This window comes from Lemur catta, chromosome 6 (genome assembly GCF_020740605.2).
Source record: "Lemur catta isolate mLemCat1 chromosome 6, mLemCat1.pri, whole genome shotgun sequence".
Lineage (NCBI taxonomy): Eukaryota > Metazoa > Chordata > Mammalia > Primates > Lemuridae > Lemur > Lemur catta.
Genome location: NC_059133.1, coordinates 89,571,406 through 89,591,359, shown reverse-complemented (window position 1 = coordinate 89,591,359; position 19,954 = coordinate 89,571,406). Strand labels below are relative to the sequence as shown.

General features: G+C 43.9%; 2 protein-coding genes across 2 annotated transcripts; both read right to left on the bottom strand.

Annotated features, from left to right (window-relative positions):
• Positions 1-6,658: 6,658 nt before the first annotated feature.
• On the bottom strand, positions 6,659-7,644 carry TAS2R7 (taste 2 receptor member 7). Its single transcript, XM_045555270.1, has one exon. The coding sequence runs from the start codon at positions 7,583-7,585 to the stop codon at positions 6,659-6,661; it is 927 nt and encodes a 308-aa protein (XP_045411226.1). The 5' UTR covers positions 7,586-7,644.
• Positions 7,645-18,590: 10,946 nt separating this feature from the next.
• Positions 18,591-19,520, bottom strand: TAS2R8 (taste 2 receptor member 8). The gene has a single exon (XM_045555269.1). The coding sequence runs from the start codon at positions 19,518-19,520 to the stop codon at positions 18,591-18,593; it is 930 nt and encodes a 309-aa protein (XP_045411225.1).
• Between the last annotated feature and the right edge of the window lie 434 nt (positions 19,521-19,954).

Sequence of the window (19,954 nt, the reverse complement as noted above, 5' to 3'; positions counted from 1 at the left end):
TATCTGTTCAGATGGGGTATAGGGGAGGTGTTGTTTCAGACAATATTAAAAGAAATGTAAGCTTTAGCCCATGCAACTAATTTTATGTTGCTTTTTTTTTTAAATAACCTTTATTTTTTTTTAAGTTAATATATGCAATATAGGAAACTGAAAAACACAAGAAGCAAAGAACAAAGTCATCCATAATCACAAGCAGTTTACAGTTGGACGTGTCCTTCTAGATCCTGACACATACGCAACATCCAATTTTATGGGATTGAGATTATACAGTATGCATCATGCTTTTTCATGAATATTTGCCAATCGAAAATCCCAAACCTATGTGAGTATTTTGATAACCAAGAATACACTACACCAACTCAATCTGTTAGGAAAAAATGTAATCCTGCTTTTCTTGGGATGAAAATTTCATAGAAGACAAAAATGGCAACGGGCCTCTAGATAAAAGTACCGGCAGAGTTCCGATTAAAACACTGCATTCCCTTAATGCTCAATTTAAAATCAAATATAAAGCAACAGAGTACACTAAGTGTAATGTTTCTAAGAGAATTCATTATCAGATCTATACCATTAATGTATTAGCAAGAAGGTATGTTTCTATTGAATTACTTAACATATTCTTATAGTATAGCCAAAAGGGATGCACATATGTCAATGGCTATCATCAAAATGTAAATATGAATCCATCTGCATACTTCTCTCCTTTCATACTTCCTCTGCCTCTCTGCTGCCAAACTAATGAACAAGTCCTGATACACACTGCTCAGAGGTGGTTTAACAATTCCATGTCCAAGATACGTCTTTTCTATCAATTATAACAAAGATACTCACAAAATGGCTATTCACTCATTCTACTTTTTATCATACATTTTCACCTCAAGACATCTCCAAAGCTTAGATGTTGCAAAATAATGAACTTTGTCCACAATAAACAGATACTTTACAAAAAATGCACATATAGACTGATGGTTATAATCTAAAACCATCTTCTAGATATGGAGATACTAGCAAAGAGCCCTTCCCTTCACCGTCCTCTTCTTCCTCTTCCCCCACTCCAGTGACTAAGTACAGGACTAAGTACTAGCTCCAAGAGGTGAATTAACAAAGGTCACTCCCAGAAGACAGTCCTTCCTAAAAACTAACAAAAGGACATATATAAAGGGATTATTTAACTACCTCTATTTTTAACATACTTTGAGCATTAGGATTTGTTTATCCTTTAATACACAGCAATATTAACTAAAATGCACATATACAACAATGGCTAACTAATCTAACTCACTGGCACAGAACCCTTCTCTGCATACTTCCTCCTCCCCTCCCCCCCCAAATGCAACCACTCCTATGAAATAACAAAAAACACTCAAAGGTGTTACTTTAGCCCTCTACTTTTAACATATGTTGTGCATGTTTAAATATCTAGAAAGACCAGATGTTTCAAATAGGACTTAAGAGTTTTTCTGCTATACACAGTAGCACTGAATGCACACTCATAACAAAAGCTATAATTTCAAAATGTCCTCTAAGTAGGAACATTCTAGCCTAGAACTCTTCCCCTTCCTACCCTCTACCAACCCAGTGGACAGGTCTAAGCATCTGTAATGCTTAGAGGGGATTTTAACAATTTCACTTCAGTAAGTATTTTTAAGAACAGTCTTTTCTATGAATTTTAACTCAAAGTCTACTCAACGTATTAGTTTACTAAACTCTACTTTTGTCATACACTGGCAACCTCTTTATCTAGAAAGACTAGATGTTGTAAATTAGGACTCATTTGTCCTTTATATACACTATATACACAGCAAAGTAAAATAAAATGCACAGACATAAGGGACAATAGTCTCGCCTCACCACAACTGCATTGGTATAAAACCCTTTGCACTTTCTTCTCCTTCCTCCCTGAACAGCACAAACACCCTGTACTGTTCAGACAAGTGGTTTGATCAATTCCCAGAAGACAGTATTTCATGAATTTTAACAAAAGGATATCTACAAAATGTGTTATTTACTACCTCTACTTTTAACATACTTTGTGCACTTCTAAACATCTAGAAAGGCTAGATGTTTCAAATAAAGACAAGTTTGTCCTCTATATACACAGTGGTGTTGAATACACACACGTAACAATGGTTATAGCTGAAAGTGTCTTCTAAAAAAGAACATTCTGGTCGAGTATCCTTCATTTCTTCCAACTCCTCTTCACCAACAACCCAGTGGATATAGGCACATGTGTCACTCAGATGTGATGTTATCACTTCACTTCCAGAAGTCCTTTTTAGAAGACAGCCTTTCTATGAATTTTAACACAAAGTGTACAAAATGTTATCTTACTAACTCTACTTTTGTCATGCATTGGCAACTTCTTTAATATCTAGTGACTAGATATTATAAAATTGGGACTCATTTGTCTGGTATATATATAATATATACAATGTAGCAAAGTTAAATGAAATGCACATAACATACAGGGCAATGGATAAGCTGAAATTCTCTAGTATCCACAAGCAAAACACTTTTTGCAATTTCTTCCCTCCTACCTCTCTCAACCTAGTGAACAGAGAGTGTACTGTTCACAGAGGTGGTTTAACAATTCCACTTCCAAACACAGTATTTCCCATCAGTTTTTAAAAGCTATTTACAAAGTGTTATTTTACTACTTCTACTTTTAAATACATAAAGCACTTCTAAATATCTAGAAAGACTAGATATTTCATATAAGAACTTGTCCACTATGTACACAGCACTGTTAAAGAAAATTACACACACATAGCAATGGTTATAATCTGAAGTATTGTTAAAATATGACCATTTTGGCCTTGAACCATTTCCTCATTTCCTTCTCTCTGCCTTATATCCAGTGGACAAGTACAGGCATATGTAATGCTTAGAAATGACTGAACAAATTCATATCCAAAAGTAATTTACACAGGACAAGCTTTCCTATGAATTTCAACACAAAGTGTACAAAATATGCTAATTTTACTAAGTACTTTGTCATGCACTGGCAAACTCTTTAACATCTAGAGACTAGATATTGCAAAATTAGGACTCATTTGTCCATTATATACATTATATACACACAGCAAAACAAAATGCACAAAACATAAGAAAACTGATATCTGATAATGTCCAAGTATGAATACACTAGCATATTACCCTTCGCCAATTCCTTCCCTCTCACCTCCTCCAAACCATTGAACGAGTATAGACGGTACTATGATACTCACAGAGATGGTTTAACAATTCTATTTCCAAAAGACAGTATTTCCTGCGAATTTTAGCAAAAAGATATTTACAAAGTGATATTTTACTACCTCTACATTTAACATACGTCAGGCACTTCTAAACATCTAGGTAGACTAGATATTTCAGATAACGATTTAATTTGTCCACTATATATACACAGCAATTTTGAATAAACTGCACACATGTAACAGTTATAATTTGAAAGTGTCTTCGAAATATGTACATTCTGGCCTAGAACCCTTCCCTCCTCCACCAACCTAGTGGGCCATAATGCTCAAATTTTCAGAAGACAACCTTTCCTACGAATTTAAAAACAAAAGTGTACAAAATATATTAGTTTACTAATTCTACTTTTGTGATACACTGGCAACCTCTTTTAACATCTAGAAAGACTAGATGTAAATTAGGACTTGTTTGTCCTCTATATACACCATATACACAGGTAAGACAAAATACACAGACATAGGAACTATGGTTAATCTTGGCTCACTATAAGAGCACTGGCATAGAGCTCTTCCTTCTCCTCTCCTGAGCCCCTGCACAAACACAATGTGTCCTACTCAAGAGGTGGTCTGGCCATTCCCCCCAAAAATTTCATATGAATTTTAACAAAAAGGTATTCACAAAGGGTATTACTACTTCTACTTTGAACATATATCAGGCACTTTAGAACATCTAGAAAGCCTAGATATTTCAAAAAAGTACTTAGTTTGGTCAACTATATATACAGTAATGAGGAATAAAATGCACACACAAAACAATGCTTATAATATGAAACTATCTTCTAAATATGACCAGTCTGGCACAGAATCTTCTCTTCCTTCTCAAGGTCTTCTGCTCCATGTCCTCTAACCCACTGAACAAACGTGGACAAGTGTCACTTCCAGAGGTGGTCTAACAATTCCATTTCAAAAAAGTCATTTCCAGAAGACTTTTTTTCCTGTGATTTTTTTTTTTAAACAAATGGGCATTTACAAGATGTGTTATTTTCTAACTCTACTTTATCATACGTCGGCAACCTCTTTTCATCTAGAAGGATTAGATGTAGCAAACGTTTTCTTTTAAAAGGTTGGGGGGAAAGTTGAGAGCAGCTTTTTCATATTACATACACAGGCCTTCTTCCATAACCGGCCAGTAAATCTTCGCAAAGGGCGGTCGGCATTTCCAAATGTGGGATGTTTTTCTCTTCTGTCTGGTGGCGGAACGGAGACCAGCCGCCCGATGGCCGGCCGGCCGCTCCACCCGTCGTCATGCCGGCTCCGCTCCCCTTCCAGGCCTTAAGGCCTTTGTCCGTCGTTGTCGGGGACCAAGTAGGGCTCGCCCGGCTGGGACAGCGCGGGAACAGCAAGACCGGGATCTGCGCTGCTCCGCGGCCCGAGGAGGTGACCGAGCTGGCGTCCCCAGAGCGGCCTTCTCGGGCGCTCCGAACCCTGGCGGCGTCCGCGGCGTTTGGGCGGCCGCCGTTCTTCTCGCCCCGCCGCCCACGGCGCCCCGTCCCGGAGGCTTGGAGGGGGCTTCGCCCAGGCCGGGCAGGGCTGGGCCGGGAGACCAGGCGGCCGGCGGAGTCGCGCCTCGGAGAGGGCGCCCCATCATCAGGCCCCCGAGGTGGGGCTGGCAGCGACGGTCGCCGCTGCTTCAAGGCCTGGGCCGGGCCGGGGGGCAGCCACGGCGAGGGCTCGGGTGTCTGCAGGGCGGAGGCCGCGGCCCGTCCCGGGGCCCAGCTCACCCGGAGCTGCAGGGCCCGGAAGGCGCCGAGGGCCGGGCGGGCCAGCGGGACGGGTCTCGGCTCACCGCGCTCTGCCGGAGCCGACCGGGCAGTTCTCCTATGTTGCTTCTTTAACTTACAAGGCACTCAATAAATCTTTGGTAATTTATCAATTTAATCACTGTGTGTCTTTTGCACCATCAGATTCAAAGAAGAAAAATTAACATATAGAACTAGTGTAAAACTAATTGTGATTTTTATCAAATTTATTGATGAGAAATTTAATATCTCTTAATTTATAAAAAACTTTCTTTTCTATACACAAAGTTCACAGCTACTCTAGGCTGGTTAGTACAGAATTGATCACCCCAAAATATCTTTGCCACGACACAAATGATTGTGCTTTTGATGGACTATCTCATAGATATCTTATATACAATCTAAACTGTATTTCCCTGGGTCGTAGAGATGATATGCATTGAATCAATGTTTTATTTGACAGTCTTGAAATGTTAACATCTCAATATATTAGCTTTTGACTGAAGGTCCCATCTCATCACAGCATCTTGACAGCCATTGTCTGGTGCAATCAAAATTCACCAAAAGCAAACTGGCGCACATATCTTTTGTGGAGAAATTTTCTTCAATAAACAATCAATAGTTCTATTTAAGCTCTTTGTTTTGCAGAAAGTTTGTACATAAATTTTCCCTCCCTCACTCCAGAGAGAAAGTTCATTCATTGATCCATGATCCTAAAAAATCTGTGAATTGTGACAATATTATTTAAATCACAACATATACCTTAGTATTAATTCTGCTACATTCATAGAATTCCACAGAATTTATTAGGAACTGTCATCTTATTGAGTCTTTTCCAAAGGTGGAGCTTGTTGGATGATTTGGGAAGAAAAATCTAACCAGGACTATGAGGATGAATCAGCTGCTTTTCATAGGGATGCAAATAACAGGAAGATGCTATTACAGTTGTTCTGAATTAGTCACACAACTTTGCATCTGGAGAAATGATTTAGAACTAAATATGAAAATGTCCTCTGCTCTCACAGTTAATATTAGGATATTAATTTCTATTTGTTCTGAAACATGCTTTATTTTATTTAGACAGAGTCTCGCTTTGTTACCCTGGGTAGAGTGCAGTGGAGTCATCGTAACTCGCTGCAACCTCAAACTCCTGGGCTCAAGTGATCCTCTTGCCTCAGCCTCCCGAGTAGCTGGGACTACAGGTGCATGCTACCACGCCCAGCTAAGTTTTCCTATTTTTAGTAGAGACGGGGTCTCACTCTTGCTCAGGCTGATCTCGAACTCCTGAGCTCAATCAATCCTCCCACCTTGGCCTCCCAGAGTGCTAGGATTACAGGTATGATTCATGTTGCCTGGCCTGAAACATGTTTTAAAAAACAACTCTGAAGAGTGAGAAACAGAGAGAAACAGGGAGAACAGAGAGAGAGACAGGGAGACAGAGAGTCAAAGAGACAGAGAGGCAGAGACAGAGATAAAGACATGCAAAGTCAGCTTTACATAAGTCTCAACATTACAATTGCAGGTACACAAAATAAGTTTTAAGAGGAATTCACCCCATGAAACCAACATTAATGTAAGAACTGGAGATAATTAAGAAAGAGCTTATCTTCATTTGTCCTAGCAAATAACAGTTTCTTTTCAGATCTGCGCATGCTGTTAGAATTTTCTTCAGCTTAGGATATACTTTACTTTCCAAAGCACCCTGAGAGATGCTTGTCTTAATTTATTGTTTCCCAGTATCAGGATGAATGAGTGGCTTGAGGGATAGATTAGAGCGATCGACTCACCCAGAATCACAGCTAATTCAGTCTCTGGCATAAAGTAGCTGGAGGTGGCTATGAGAAAGGACAAGCAGTAGGCAACAAAGAGGAGGAGGAAGGAGATGACTGCTTTCAGGGCTCCTGCGTGGGCCTCTGTGCTGGGGTCTCTGCACCCTGTGGCATTGAGCTGCATTTGTCTCATGTGTCTCCGCAGGGAGAGGATCAGGAGGAGAAAGGAGATCAGGGACACAGAAAAGGGGAACAGTGTTAACAAGTTGAGCACTATCTTGTTGGAAGCATATTCAGCTTTATTTACTCTGCATCTCAAACTTAAGTTTGTTTTCCGCTTCACCTTGACACAAGACCTGAAATCATCATTCAAATTCTTAGTGACTGGAAGGCTAATAAACACAGAGAGAGCAAAGCACCCCAGCAGAATCCTGAGAATCACTCTGTCAATTCTCCACTTCATCCAGAGGAAGAGAGGGTGGAAAAAATTAGCTATCTTGAGGAAATAGAAAATACTGAGGCAGGTTGCAAACCAGACACTTAAATGGTTGGTTAGTGTCCAGAAGAAGTCAATGATTCTCATTTGTTTACCAGTGATATAGATATCTGGATACAGCACCAATATAAAACAATCTAACAGTATTATACACAGTAGACAAATTCTGGATATGGCCAAACTTGTGAGGATTAAATCAATGGAGGCAATCTTCCTATTCTTGAGCCAGTCCATGCAGTTTACTAATCCAATAAATGCATTCCCTAAGATCCCCACTGAAAATTCTCCAGTTGCTATGAGTACTAAAGTACTCTCCACTTTACCTGGCATGTTTAAGTAGAGAAATATGCAATGTTTCTAGTTGATCTGATATAGTTTGATATCTATACCTGCTTCTTAGATTTTGCTGTAATTTTCTTTACCTCTTCATTGTAGTCTGTCTTGTGATGGAGACTGGAATGATAAATGAAGAATGTAGCTATTTTCATTAAATCCTTGTTAGTCTTGACAAATGGTGTGGTTGGCGATCCTTGGCCTGGACACTGTATGACATTTACCTTCTCAGCAGGTTGTACTTTTCCACGTATGGTTAATTTAGGCTGAGCTACTTACTGTTTACTAAGATGCAAATTGGGCCAATTCCTTTTCATCGTCCTGCACTGTTTTTCTGAAGCTAACTTGTACAAAGTTTGGATTCATTAATCTGTGATGCATACCAGTAACCTTAATAGGGTTGCCAGATTTAGCAGCTAAAAATGCAAGACGCCAAGTCAAACTTGAGTTTCAGGTAAACAATGAACATTTTTAAATGTATGTTCCAAATTGTACAAGATTAATGCTTCCACGAAGTACTGAGGTTTAAGTTTAATTGGGTGTGCCATATTTTATCTGGCAAACCTAAACCTCAGGGATTTGCTAGCAATTAGAAAACTGGCAGAAATTGAAATTTGTGGAAGAATCTTCATTTTGTTGAATGATAATCTTGATTATTAGTAAAAAGTCAAAAGTTTGACTCCACATTGAGAGTTTTATATTTTCAGGGAATTTAAAAGGTTAACATTAAATGTAGATTATTTGGATGCAAAAAAATTTTACCTCATTATTTTGGTTATTTAGATGAACAATTATGTGGCACTCTGTCTCTTAAAATAGCACATTGTGGGACTTAGGTCACACTATGCCTTCTGCATTGCTGTTCCCTCTGCCTGGAATTCCATCTCTGATGCTGACCACCAACATCTCCACCACCCTGCCTTTCTAACTTGCTAGCTCCTGCAGATCCTTTTGGACTCAGTTCCAACAGAGCACGTCCTGGAGGTCTTCCTCATTTCTCTTTCTGATTTTTATGCTTTTCCTCTGGCATCCTTTACCATTTACTTCTTTCCCAGAATACTTATCAGAGTATATTGGAATTGTGGATTAATTTGTTTGTCTCTTTCCCCAAACCAAGAACTCTTTGAAAGCCATGGCTGAATCATGTCATGCTCTTATTATATTTTCAGTTCCTAGCTGAGGCATAGCGTGTACTCAATACTTACATGTTGGATGGGTGAATAAAAAAAATAATGCATTGTCTTAATTAAGTGACATTTAATGGCTGCTTATTTTGTGATGCTATATATAAGAAGGTGAAAGAACCATGATAAAAAGACTATGTATTACCTTTATATATTTCATTTTCATTTAAAATGTTCTCAAGGAAGCTTTGGGAAGTGTTGGAACTGTCTTTACCTTGATTGTAGCGATGGTATCAAGGACATTTGAAAGAAGAGAGTAAAATCCTTTATTTCATTCTCTACAGTGTCCTCCATACCAAATTGCATCTGAGTATCTAGATCCTTAGCCCTTCTAGCAGGAGACTGAAGATTAAACTTACTACATCTCTACAAGCTACTTCTTATTTTGAAATAGCTTTTTTAGTTTAAAGTTATTGAGAAACATTTTACTTCCTTAGCCCTTCTAGCAGGAGACTGAAGATTAAACTTACTACATCTCTACAAGCTACTTCTTATTTTGAAATAGCTTTTTTAGTTTAAAGTTATTGAGAAACATTTTACTACATGGCGTTTCCATGGAATAATTCTTGGGTACTCACACCTTCCTGGAAATTCATATCTTCTCTCATCCTTCCTTAACAGGCAAACCTTCATTCCTGAGATGCAGCCCTGATTTTTGAACAAACTGAATTATTGTGTAGCAATGTTTATAGGTGACTGCTTTCCTCTGATTTTGGAAATGATCCCTGACCCATATCATTGCTACTTCATAGTGTATCCTGGTAAATGAAGTGTTCACAATAACTATGACAACACCTTTTCCCAAATATTTTTTAGATTAATTTTTCTGCTATGATTTTGCAAATAACTATAGATTTTATGCATGCCAGTATTGTATAGCATGGAAGTTATGGCAGTGCTATAGTTAAGAAAAATAATTCTACCAGATAGCATTTTGTCATAAGCCTACTACTTCGAACCTCAGTCACTATGTTCATTAAAGATACTTGAAACATTGGAGATACAGAAAACAAAACACGGATGTCGCGCCCGCCTCTCCAGCAAGGAAGACGCGGCAACAGGAGTTCTTCTACAGTGCTTTATTGGGGATCCCTCTAAGCTTCAAGATGCGGAAGACCCTGAGCACAAGCTCTCACACAGTAATATACCCTCAGGGAAACAGGAAGTAACAGAGATAGGTCAAAGTCAATCACAAGCGGTCACCAATAGGCCAAGCCAGAAAACCTCATATGCATACTTATATAACAGATCTACAGACGTACTACGCATGCGCCACACTTGTTTACCTCAGCCAGGCCACCGGAAATCGGCGCCATCTTGCAATGGCGTCCGCGCTCCCCACATCTCCCCCTACTTTATTATTTAAGAAGGCCTGCCAGACTTGAAACCACCTCGCCTCGTGCAATGAGCGAACTCGGAGGCGTGCAGAGGCTGGTTATAAAGGCGGCCGTGGGTAAGGCCTCTGTCTTAGGCTACGCGGGCTGCCTCCCGGCCTGGCACCAACTGGTGTGCCTCCAGGCGCGGGACCCACGCATTCCCGTCATGGAGGTACCTTACAGCCGAGAGAGGGGGGAGAGCAGGCAAGTCGCGGAACGCCTATAACCTGGCCATCCACACGTGGGGGTCCTGGCCGAGTTGCAGTGCGGCAAAGGCTTGTTGCAGCAACATTTGGCTGCGCCGATTGCGACGCGCCATACGGGTAAGGGCCACAAATCCTATCAGGGCCACAGTCACGAGCAAGGCTAACAAACAGCCCATTCCCGCCCACTCTTTCACATGGTTAGCCACTTGCCACACCCAATCCGACAGTCCTTGGGCAAAGTCCACGTTGACTCGCGTAGAGTTGATGTGAACTATACTAGCCTGCAGCTGTTCCAGCAGAGTCTCAAACTCACTGGACCATGTACCCAACAACTGCTGTGACAGGGTTCGTGATAGGTTAGCTGCCCGGGAAGCGTTCTGAAAAGGGATAGAGGTGACACACATGCCAGGCAGGCGCCACTCGCATCCGAGCTGCATGACCTGCATCAACAAGTCCACTTGTTCTTGAACCAAGTCCACTCTTTGGTTGAGAATCATGATGCCTCCTTTCAGCTGAGCGTTGACGTTGGATTGGGTCGCCAGGGCGGTCGCCACCCCCGACGATAAGTTGTTCAAGGTGGTGGCCGTCTGCACCGAAGTGGTGAGCGCAACTGCAGCCGTCGCCGCGGCAGCCACCGCGGCCGCTACGGCGGCAACTATGGCTGCGGTGATGCCAAAGTCGCGTCGCTGCCGATACAGCATCGTGGCCGAGGGCGCCTCCACAGGGATATCAAACGGGAGGAAAGGTAGTTCTAAAGACTCGTTGGTGGTAAAAAAGCGGGGAAAAACTGTGGCGTCATGCCGGACGGGCATCGGCAGAGGGAAGACATCCATCAGGGCCCAGCGCGCTTCCGGTACCGCCGTCGCCGTCGTTAGGACTCCCGCCAGCATCAGCATCTGCAGTGACGCCATCCTGGCCCGCCGGACGCTCGTCCTCCTCAGCCGTGGTGTGCACTGAGCGGGTCAAGCGCGTCGGAACCCAAATAGGGTCCTCACGATCCTGCGGGAAAACACAAACAGCTCCCCTGGATCTGGCTATAACCGGATCCGGGCCTCTCCACTGGCTCGTTAAGACGTCCTTCCATTTTACCGCCTCGCGGTGAGCCACCGGGGGGGACGTGTGTCTCTCTGCCGCAGAGCGGCCGGTCACGTCCAAAGTCAAAAAATTTAAGGTAAAAAGGACAAGGGAAATGGTGCCTTTAGGGGACCTCTGTATGGCCTCCAGGGCATCTCCCCCTTTCTGTTTTTGTAAATAAACCTTGAGCGTGCCATGAGCACGCTCCACAATGCCTTGTGCCTGAGGATTGTAGGGGAGGCCAGTGAGATGCTTGACTCCGAGGCGAGCACAAAATTGTTGGAAAACTCTGGAGGTATAAGCGGGGCCATTGTCTGTTTTAATAGTACGTGGCTTGCCCCAGGCAGCCCAAGCCTCCAAGCAATGGATGATGACATGACTGGCCTTTTCCCCCGCCAGTGGCGTGGCATGGAGGATACCAGAACAGGTGTCTATGGACACATGAACAAAGGAAGTTTTTCCTAGAGAGGGAATATGAGTGACGTCCATTTGCCACAATTGCAATGGTCGCAGACCCCTGGGATTTACTCCCGTATGCGCGACATTGTGAAAAGGAGCACAAGCGTGGCACTGCAAGACAATCTCACGCGCCTCGGCACGCGAGATGTGAAATCGGAGACGCAAGGTCTCAGCTGGCACATGGTAAAGTGTATGAAAATCTTTGGCGGCAGCAAGGTTATCAGCCACCCAAAGAGTGCGGGTGGCCTGGTCTGCCATTGCATTTCCCGCCGCCATGGGTCCAGGCAGGAGGGAGTGTGCTCTGATATGCTGAATAGAGAATGGGTTGGTCCTACTCAGGATGATGCTTCTGAGGTCCGTGAATAAGGAGAAAACTGTACTTTTAGGAAGGATATAAGGGGAAGTTTCCAAAACCTTCACTGCGTTAACCATGTAGCAAGAGTCTGAGATGATATTAATGGGATCGGTGATGGTGCTGAGAACCAGGCCAACTATTGCACACTCCACCAGCTGAGGGGAGGCGTAAGGGAATTGCTTAGTAAACACCTGGTCCCGGACAACATAACTCCCAATGCCTGTTTTAGAGCCATCAGTATAGACATCCAGGGCATTAGGCAGTGGGTGTGCCGAAGTCACCTTCGGGAAAATGAGGTCATTTCTCATAGCAAATTGTAATAGGGGATGTTTGGGGTAATGATTGTCAATGCCTCCTGGAAAAGCGCACCGCAGCACTGCCCATGCATCAAGAGTGGCACATAAGGTGTCTATCTGGTTAGAAGTGTATGGACAGATGAGGCTCTCTGGGTAGCGCCCGAAGTGGGAGAGAGCCAAGTGAAGGCCCTTCAATGCGAGGTCAGCTACACAAGTCGGGTAGTGACCAATCACCTTTCCCGGAGAGGCTTGAGGATGTACCCAGAGAAGGGGACCATCCTGCCAGAGCACTGCTGTAGGAAGGGTAGGAGAGGGGAGCAGACATAGAAGAAAAGGGTCCTGGTGACGAATGCGTACTAGGTGCGCATTCTTAATGGCTTCTTCAACCCTATGTAAGACCTCTAGGGCTTCCGGAGTCAAGGTTCTAGGGGATGTGATATGAGGGTCTCCCTCAAGAATCTGAAATAAAGGTTTTAGTTCAGAAGTGGTAAGGCCCAAAAAAGGCCGAAGCCAATTGATGTCTCCTAATAATCGCTGGAAATCATTTAAAGTTCTCAAAGCATCTCTTCGAATGGACAGCCTTTGAGGTACAATTTTATCGGGAAGGATGCTACTGCCAAGAAATGAGCCCACCGCCCCTTCCTGCACTTTATCGGGAGCTATGGACAGCCCCCTTTCCTTTAACTGAGCGTGAAGGAAGGCAAAGACCTGAAGCAACAACTGGGCATCCCGATGGCATAGTAGAATGTCATCCATGTAATGGATGATTCTTACCTTAGGGTACCTCTGTCGAACAGGCTGGAGAGCCGCGCTCACGTAAATCTGGCATAGAGTGGGACTGTTAGCCATGCCCTGAGGCAGGACCCGCCAGTGGTACCTTTCATCAGGCTGCTCGTGGTTCGTGGAAGGGAGTGTAAATGCAAATCTAACTTTGTCAGATGAGTGAAGGGGAATAGAGAAAAAACAGTCTTTAATATCCAAAATGATCAGATTCCAATGCTTGGGCAAGGCAGAAAGAAGGGGCAACCCTCGCTGGACAGGCCCCATTAGGCACATCTGGGCGTTGACTGCCCTTAGGTCCTGCAGTAAGCGCCACTTTCCTGACCTTTTCTTAATCACAAAAATAGGGGTGTTCCAAGGCGAGTGAGAGGGTTCAAGGTGCCCAAGAGTGAGCTGTTCCTGTACCAACTCACGGGCTGCAAGCAGTTTGTCGGAGGGTAATGGCCACTGAGACACCCACACCGGGTCCTCCGAAACCCAGGGAATGGGCAAGGCAGTGTCAGCGGCCCCTAGGAAAAACCCAGCCCCTGTCTACCGGGATTGGGAGTAGGCATAAGTGGTGTTGACCTGCCTTGCAAATTCTTTCCTAAGCCCTTACCCGGGACCCATCCCATGGTACTCATCATGTCTTGGCTCTGAGCAGAATACTCATTTGTTAACTTAAGGTTTAACTGTCTCAGGACGTCTCTGCCCCAGAGATTCACTGGTAAGGGGAGAACAAAAGGCTTAAAACTACCCCTACCGCCTTCAAGATCACTCCAAGACAGAGTTCGGGCACTCACGGCTGGGGCCGAAGCGTAACCCAGGCCCTGTAAAGTTGCCTCTGAGCGGGTGAGCGGCCAGCCTTTAGGCCACCACCGCTCAGATATGATACTAGTGTCTGCTCCCGTATCCAGCAAACCCTCAAATTTCATTCCCTGAACAGTCAATACAAGGGTCGGACGGGTGTTTAAATCCAAAGACAGAAAGGTACAAGTGCCTCCGGACGACCCGAACGCCTTACTACCACGTGGCTCCTGCTTGCTGGGGAACCAAGCGTGAAGGCTAGGGAGGAGCAGAAGCTGAGCAAATCGGTCTCCGGGGTGGATGGAGATAATTCCCCGAGGTGATGAGCACATGACCTTTATTGGCCCCTGGAAGTCTGAGTCTATAACCCCCGGGTGGACAATCAGCCCTTTTAAGGTAGCCGATGACCTCCCAAGCACTAATCCCACAGTATGATTGGGCAGAGGTCCTTTAAAGTCTGAAGGGATAGGTTGACATCCTAACCCAGGTGTCAAAACTGTGAGGGTGGTGGCACGGAGGTCCAATCCTGCGGAACCGGGGGTGGCCCTCCTAGGTTCCCCCCCGGTAGCGCCGGGATCAAGGAGGGACGAGTCCCCGGGGTCAGCAGAGATGTGCCCGGGGGCCCCTGGGGGGTGTCCTGTGCCAGCATTGCCCCATATGTTTGCGGGCCCTGGGGTCGTGGGCCCCGCCTCCCGTTTTTTGGCGGTGCAGCCGCGCTGCCGCTAGGCCCACGGGAGATGGGCCGGCCGTCCTTATCTTTAACGGATCGGCACTCTGCGGCCCAGTGCCGGCCTTTCTGGCACACGGGGCAAATCCCCGGCTGTGAAGATGATTGCTTCACCTTACTTGGCGCTCGGCACTGTCTTTTTAAGTGACCGGGCTTGCCGCAGTTGTAGCAACAGCGTTGTTGCTGGGCTTGTGCTGTTATGACCGCGGCCGCCAGGCCTTGGTTAGTCAGAGGACCCCCAATCTCCCTGCAAGCCCTCAGCCATGCATTTAAGCCTTTACTTTTCCATGGCGTAATGGCATTCCGACATTCTGAAGTGGCCTGCTCATAAACTAGTTGCTCAACCAACGGCAAGGCCGAGTCTAGGTCCTCAAAAATCTTTCCCGCGGCATCCATCATGCGGGCCACAAAATCCGAAAACGGCTCTGCCGGAGCCTGGACAATTTTTGTCAGATTGCCACGCACCTCCCCCCGTTTGGGCAAACACTTCCAAGCCTTAATGGCTATCTGATTTACCTGGCGATACACCTCCTCCGGGTAAGCTGTTTGATTATTGGCCTACTGCCCCTGTCCAGTGAGCATGTCAAAAGTCCACGCTGCCCTGCCTCCTCCCTGGGCTGCATTCGCACGGGCCTGCGCGGCACACCCGTCATGATACATGGACTTCCAGTCTAGATATTGGCCCGTGGTTAGCGCCGCGCGCACCACCTGCTGCCAATCCGTGGGCGTTAGGGCACTAGTGGCGAGCCTCTCCAGCATTACTAAAGTGTAGGCGGCGCTATGCCCCCAGTTGCGGACCGCCTCTGCAAATTCCTTTAATTGCTTATGGTCCACAGGTTGCCAATATCTCTGATTATTGTTGTCCACATACACAGGGAAAGCAAATCCTAGCTCTCTCCGCGCTTCTGGGGGGAGGAGAGACGCTCCACCCCCCGGTGCGGGCCCAACGAGGGGCGCTGTAGGTGGGGGCAGGGAATACGGGGGAGGCCAGGTCTCTATATCGAGCCTGGGTGGGGCCTGCCTTCTCGGCTGGACCACATCCTGTTTTTTAAGTCCCCGTATTTCCTTTCTCAACTGCTGAAAAGAGGGGGTAGCTTCTTCCCCCTCCGAGGCGGACGATTCACCTTCCGCCTCGGACAAATGCAAATCTGCAAATTCTGGCAACAGCGGGTCGTCACCCGTTCGCCGGTTCTCTACCTGACATGACTGATCGTCCTTAACCGTTGCAACTCCTTCCCCTCTCCCTCCTTCTGAGAGCTGAGACTGCACTTCCGCAAGCTGTTCTGCTGCACTCTGCAAACCCTGCGGATCGCACTTTAGGCAATCCATAACTAACCTATGAAGTATCAAGACGCCAGGCCTTAAATCTAACGCCTCGAGTAGATCATGACCCACCTTCCTCCAAGATGGTATGGTGAGCGAGCCGGAGGCTAGGAACCAAGGGGATACCCGGTCCACCTCCCTCAACAATCTCTTTAGGTCATGATCGTCAACATGGATTTTATTTTCAGCAAGCAGAGTTTTCAGAGGCCACAGAAACCGGCGTAGTGGTATGTTGCCCATGTCTCTCTTGGGGGCGGGGAAATTGGCCGTCCCACACTGTAGTTCTGAACTCACCTCACAAGAGGTCGTCTCCGCTGGTGCCCTGGTGGTACAGTTCCCGGGTTTCGGCACCACTTGTCGCGCCCGCCTCGCCAGCAAGGAAGACGCGGCAACAGGAGTTCTTCTACAGTGCTTTATTGGGGATCCCTCTAAGCTTCAAGATGCGGAAGACCCTGAGCACAAGCTCTCACACAGTAATATACCCTCAGGGAAACAGGAAGTAACAGAGATAGGTCAAAGTCAATCACAAGCGGTCACCAATAGGCCAAGCCAGAAAACCTCATATGCATACTTATGTAACAGACCTACAGATGTACTACGCATGCGCCACACTTGTTTACCTCAGCCAGGCCACCGGAAATCGGCGCCATCTTGCAATGGCATCCGCGCTCCCCACACACGGAAGAAAAAACTTCAGACTAACAGAATGACACTTTCCCAGAAGTACTAATCCTATAAAACATTTATTTCCTCTAAACCTGAAGAAAAATATAAAGTCCATCCCAACATAGGTATTTATAGGTACTTTGTAGACCATATTAACATATTCCATCAAAAATCTTGAATTCTGGCTCACGCCTGTAATCCTAGCCCTCTGGGAGGCCGAGGCGGGTGGATCGCTCGAGGTCAGGAGTTCGAGACCAGCCTGGGCGAGACCCCGTCTCTACTAAAAAAATAGAAATAAATTATCTGGACAACTAAAAATATATATACAAAAAATTAGCCAGGCATGGTGGCGCATGCCTGTAGTCCCAGCTACTCGGGAGGCTGAGGCAGGAGGATCGCTTAAGCCCAGGAGTTTGAGGTTGCTGTGAGCTAGGCTGATGCCACGGCACTCACTCTAGCCTGGGCAACAAAGTGAGACTCTGTCTCAAAAAAAAAAAAAAAATCTTGAATTCTCCTGTCTTATACAACAAATAGGAACATAAATAACTAGAATATTAGAATTATACTTGAGGAAGTTTATATACTTAGGCCTATAAAATGTCTCTATTTTACAAAGTGAATTTTATATAATGTCAAGAAAAACAATTGATAATTTTCAAGTAATTAGTATTTTAGTTATAGTAAAAGGAAATGAGTGGATTGAAAGATACCAGAACTGGATGTAGAAAATGTTGGTAGTAAAAGCAAAAATGCACTGCCAGGTCAGAACCATACAACCTGAGACATGCCAGACCAAACGTTTCAATAATATTACAGCGAAGAGGAATTTGGTGTTCACAGTGGAATGAAATTTTATTAACAACTCCTTTTCCTCCTTTTTTTTTTTGTAATTTACTCTGTATTTGTTATAGACATACATTGCTGCTTTTAGCAAGAGTATGTGGTTATTCTATAGTGAGTACTAATTTCTTCTCGATTAATTTCTTTTGTTAAGTATTGAGTGAAAACCCTCGCAGGATCTTGTTAAAGAAAAGAACCCAAATGAGCAGTCTGACATTAGTTATTCCTGTCCTTTTATACAGATTGTGAAGAACATTTAGGAACATGCCTTAGAGGGAGATGCTTGAATGGGTTCCATTCCTACGCAGGTGCTGCCTGAAAAGCAAGTTATTTGAGAAGAAATGTCATTTAGGAAAATGAATAGAAAACGTCAGAATAAAGACAACCAGAATAAGGACAACAGAAAAAATTACCTGGGAGACCATCCAAAGCAACATTCCGGAAACTGAACCAACAGACAGGCCAGGGGAGATCTGAGTTTCTGGTTCATAAGCCAATGGGAGTGACTCAGCCGAGCCATGAGAGGGGCACAGTTAAGGGCTAGCAATAAAAATGTATAGCAAAGAAAAAAAGAAGCCAGTAAGTGTAGCCCAGGTGCACTTTACCATGGGCCAAAGTAAAATCCAAAAAGAATTTAATGAGGCAATACATGACTAACATTTACATTGAGAAGGCAGGAAGAGACACGTGAGCTCAGAAATTCTTGGAGGGAAGCGAGGATAAACATGAGCATGCCTGGGCTGTAAAGAGACATAAAGGATGTATTCATTACTTTGCCACTTGATCCCGATAACAGTTAAAGTTATGAATCCAAAACAAATGAAATAGCTGGGAAAAAATGAGAATGAGTTTATAAGAAGTTTTTATATTAGGTGATTTTTTATTAGGTAATAAGATTTGGTTTTTAAGTCCATTTGTAAAACTAAGATTTTATATCGTGCAGGCTATTTTTCTGCACATCAGCATTCTGACAAATGCCTGCCTCAGTTTGTTGTTTATAATAATTAAAATCAGTGAGTGACCCAAGGGGTAGAGGATTAATACAATCTCACTAAACATCACAACTAACTTGTGTTCTGTCATAAGATAGCTAAAGGTCACCACAAGAGAAAACACATAGTACAAAAAAAGGAAGAAGAGAAATGAAGTCACGATTTTTATGGCTCTGACATGGGCCTCTCTGCTAGGGTCTCTACAGCCAGTAGCATGGAGTTTCATTTGCTTAGTATGTCTCCATAGGGACCTTACTAAAAACAAAAATGAGATCAGTGACACAGCAAATGGAACAACTGTAAGCAGGTGAGAGAGAGTCACTGGGTCGAAGTATTGAATTCTACTCACATGGAACATTTCAGTGATGTTTCTTTTACGTTGTGCAATTTTATAAAACCTATAGTCATGACTCAATTCCAATCCTGTCATAAGGCTGACTGGCAAGGAGATGGCAAAGCACCCCAGCAGGATCCAATGAACCACCCTGTCAATCTTCCACTTCAGCCAGAGAAAAAGAGGGTGGGAGAAACTGGCTATCTTGAGAAAATAGAAGACATTGAGGCAAGTGGAAAACCATATACTTAAGTAGTTGAAGAATGTCCAGAAGGTATAAATGATTACTATTAGTTTATTAGTTGCATAAACATCTGAGTAAAGTACCATTATTATCCCATTTAGAACCATTACACCGATCAAACAAATTCTGGAAATAGCTAAATTAGTGAGGATGAAGTCAATCGAGGAGATCTTTTTCTTCTTAATCCAGTCAATCCAGTTAACTAATCCAATGTATCCATTCCCCAACATTCCTATTATGAATTCTCCGGTTATTACGATCTCAAAGATGTTTTCTTCAGTACAGAACATGTTTGTAGAGAGAACAGTCTGATCTCAAATATCACTGCAAATGAGCTAATTTACAGATGACTTGGAATGTGATAAATAAATTCTTCAAATCATGCAATAATGTTTTCATCTTTCATTATTTTGACTTTGATATCATTCCAGAAGTATCCAGCTCTCCTCTAAAATAGAATTGTTTCTACATTCATGAAGACTATACTAACTGATTGCTTCAAACAAACAGGTTGCCTAGTTATTTATAGTCTGGGGAAATTATAATTATTACCCTTACTGAAATGATTGGCTTAAATTGCTCTAATGCAAATTCAAAGAGATTTCATTTCATAATTTGCAATAACCTTCTTGTTATAGCTCTATATATTTGGACCCATCAAACTGAGTTTTGAATAGGAAGTCACAAAAAGCAAATAAAAACATAAGTATTTCATAAAATCAAA

Excerpts from the sequence above, each read along its gene's own strand:
- TAS2R7 (XM_045555270.1), bottom strand. The coding sequence starts at position 7,585 with ATGCCAGGTAAAGTGGAGAGTACTTTAGTACTCATAGCAACTGGAGAA.
- TAS2R8 (XM_045555269.1), bottom strand. The coding sequence starts at position 19,520 with ATGTTCTGTACTGAAGAAAACATCTTTGAGATCGTAATAACCGGAGAA.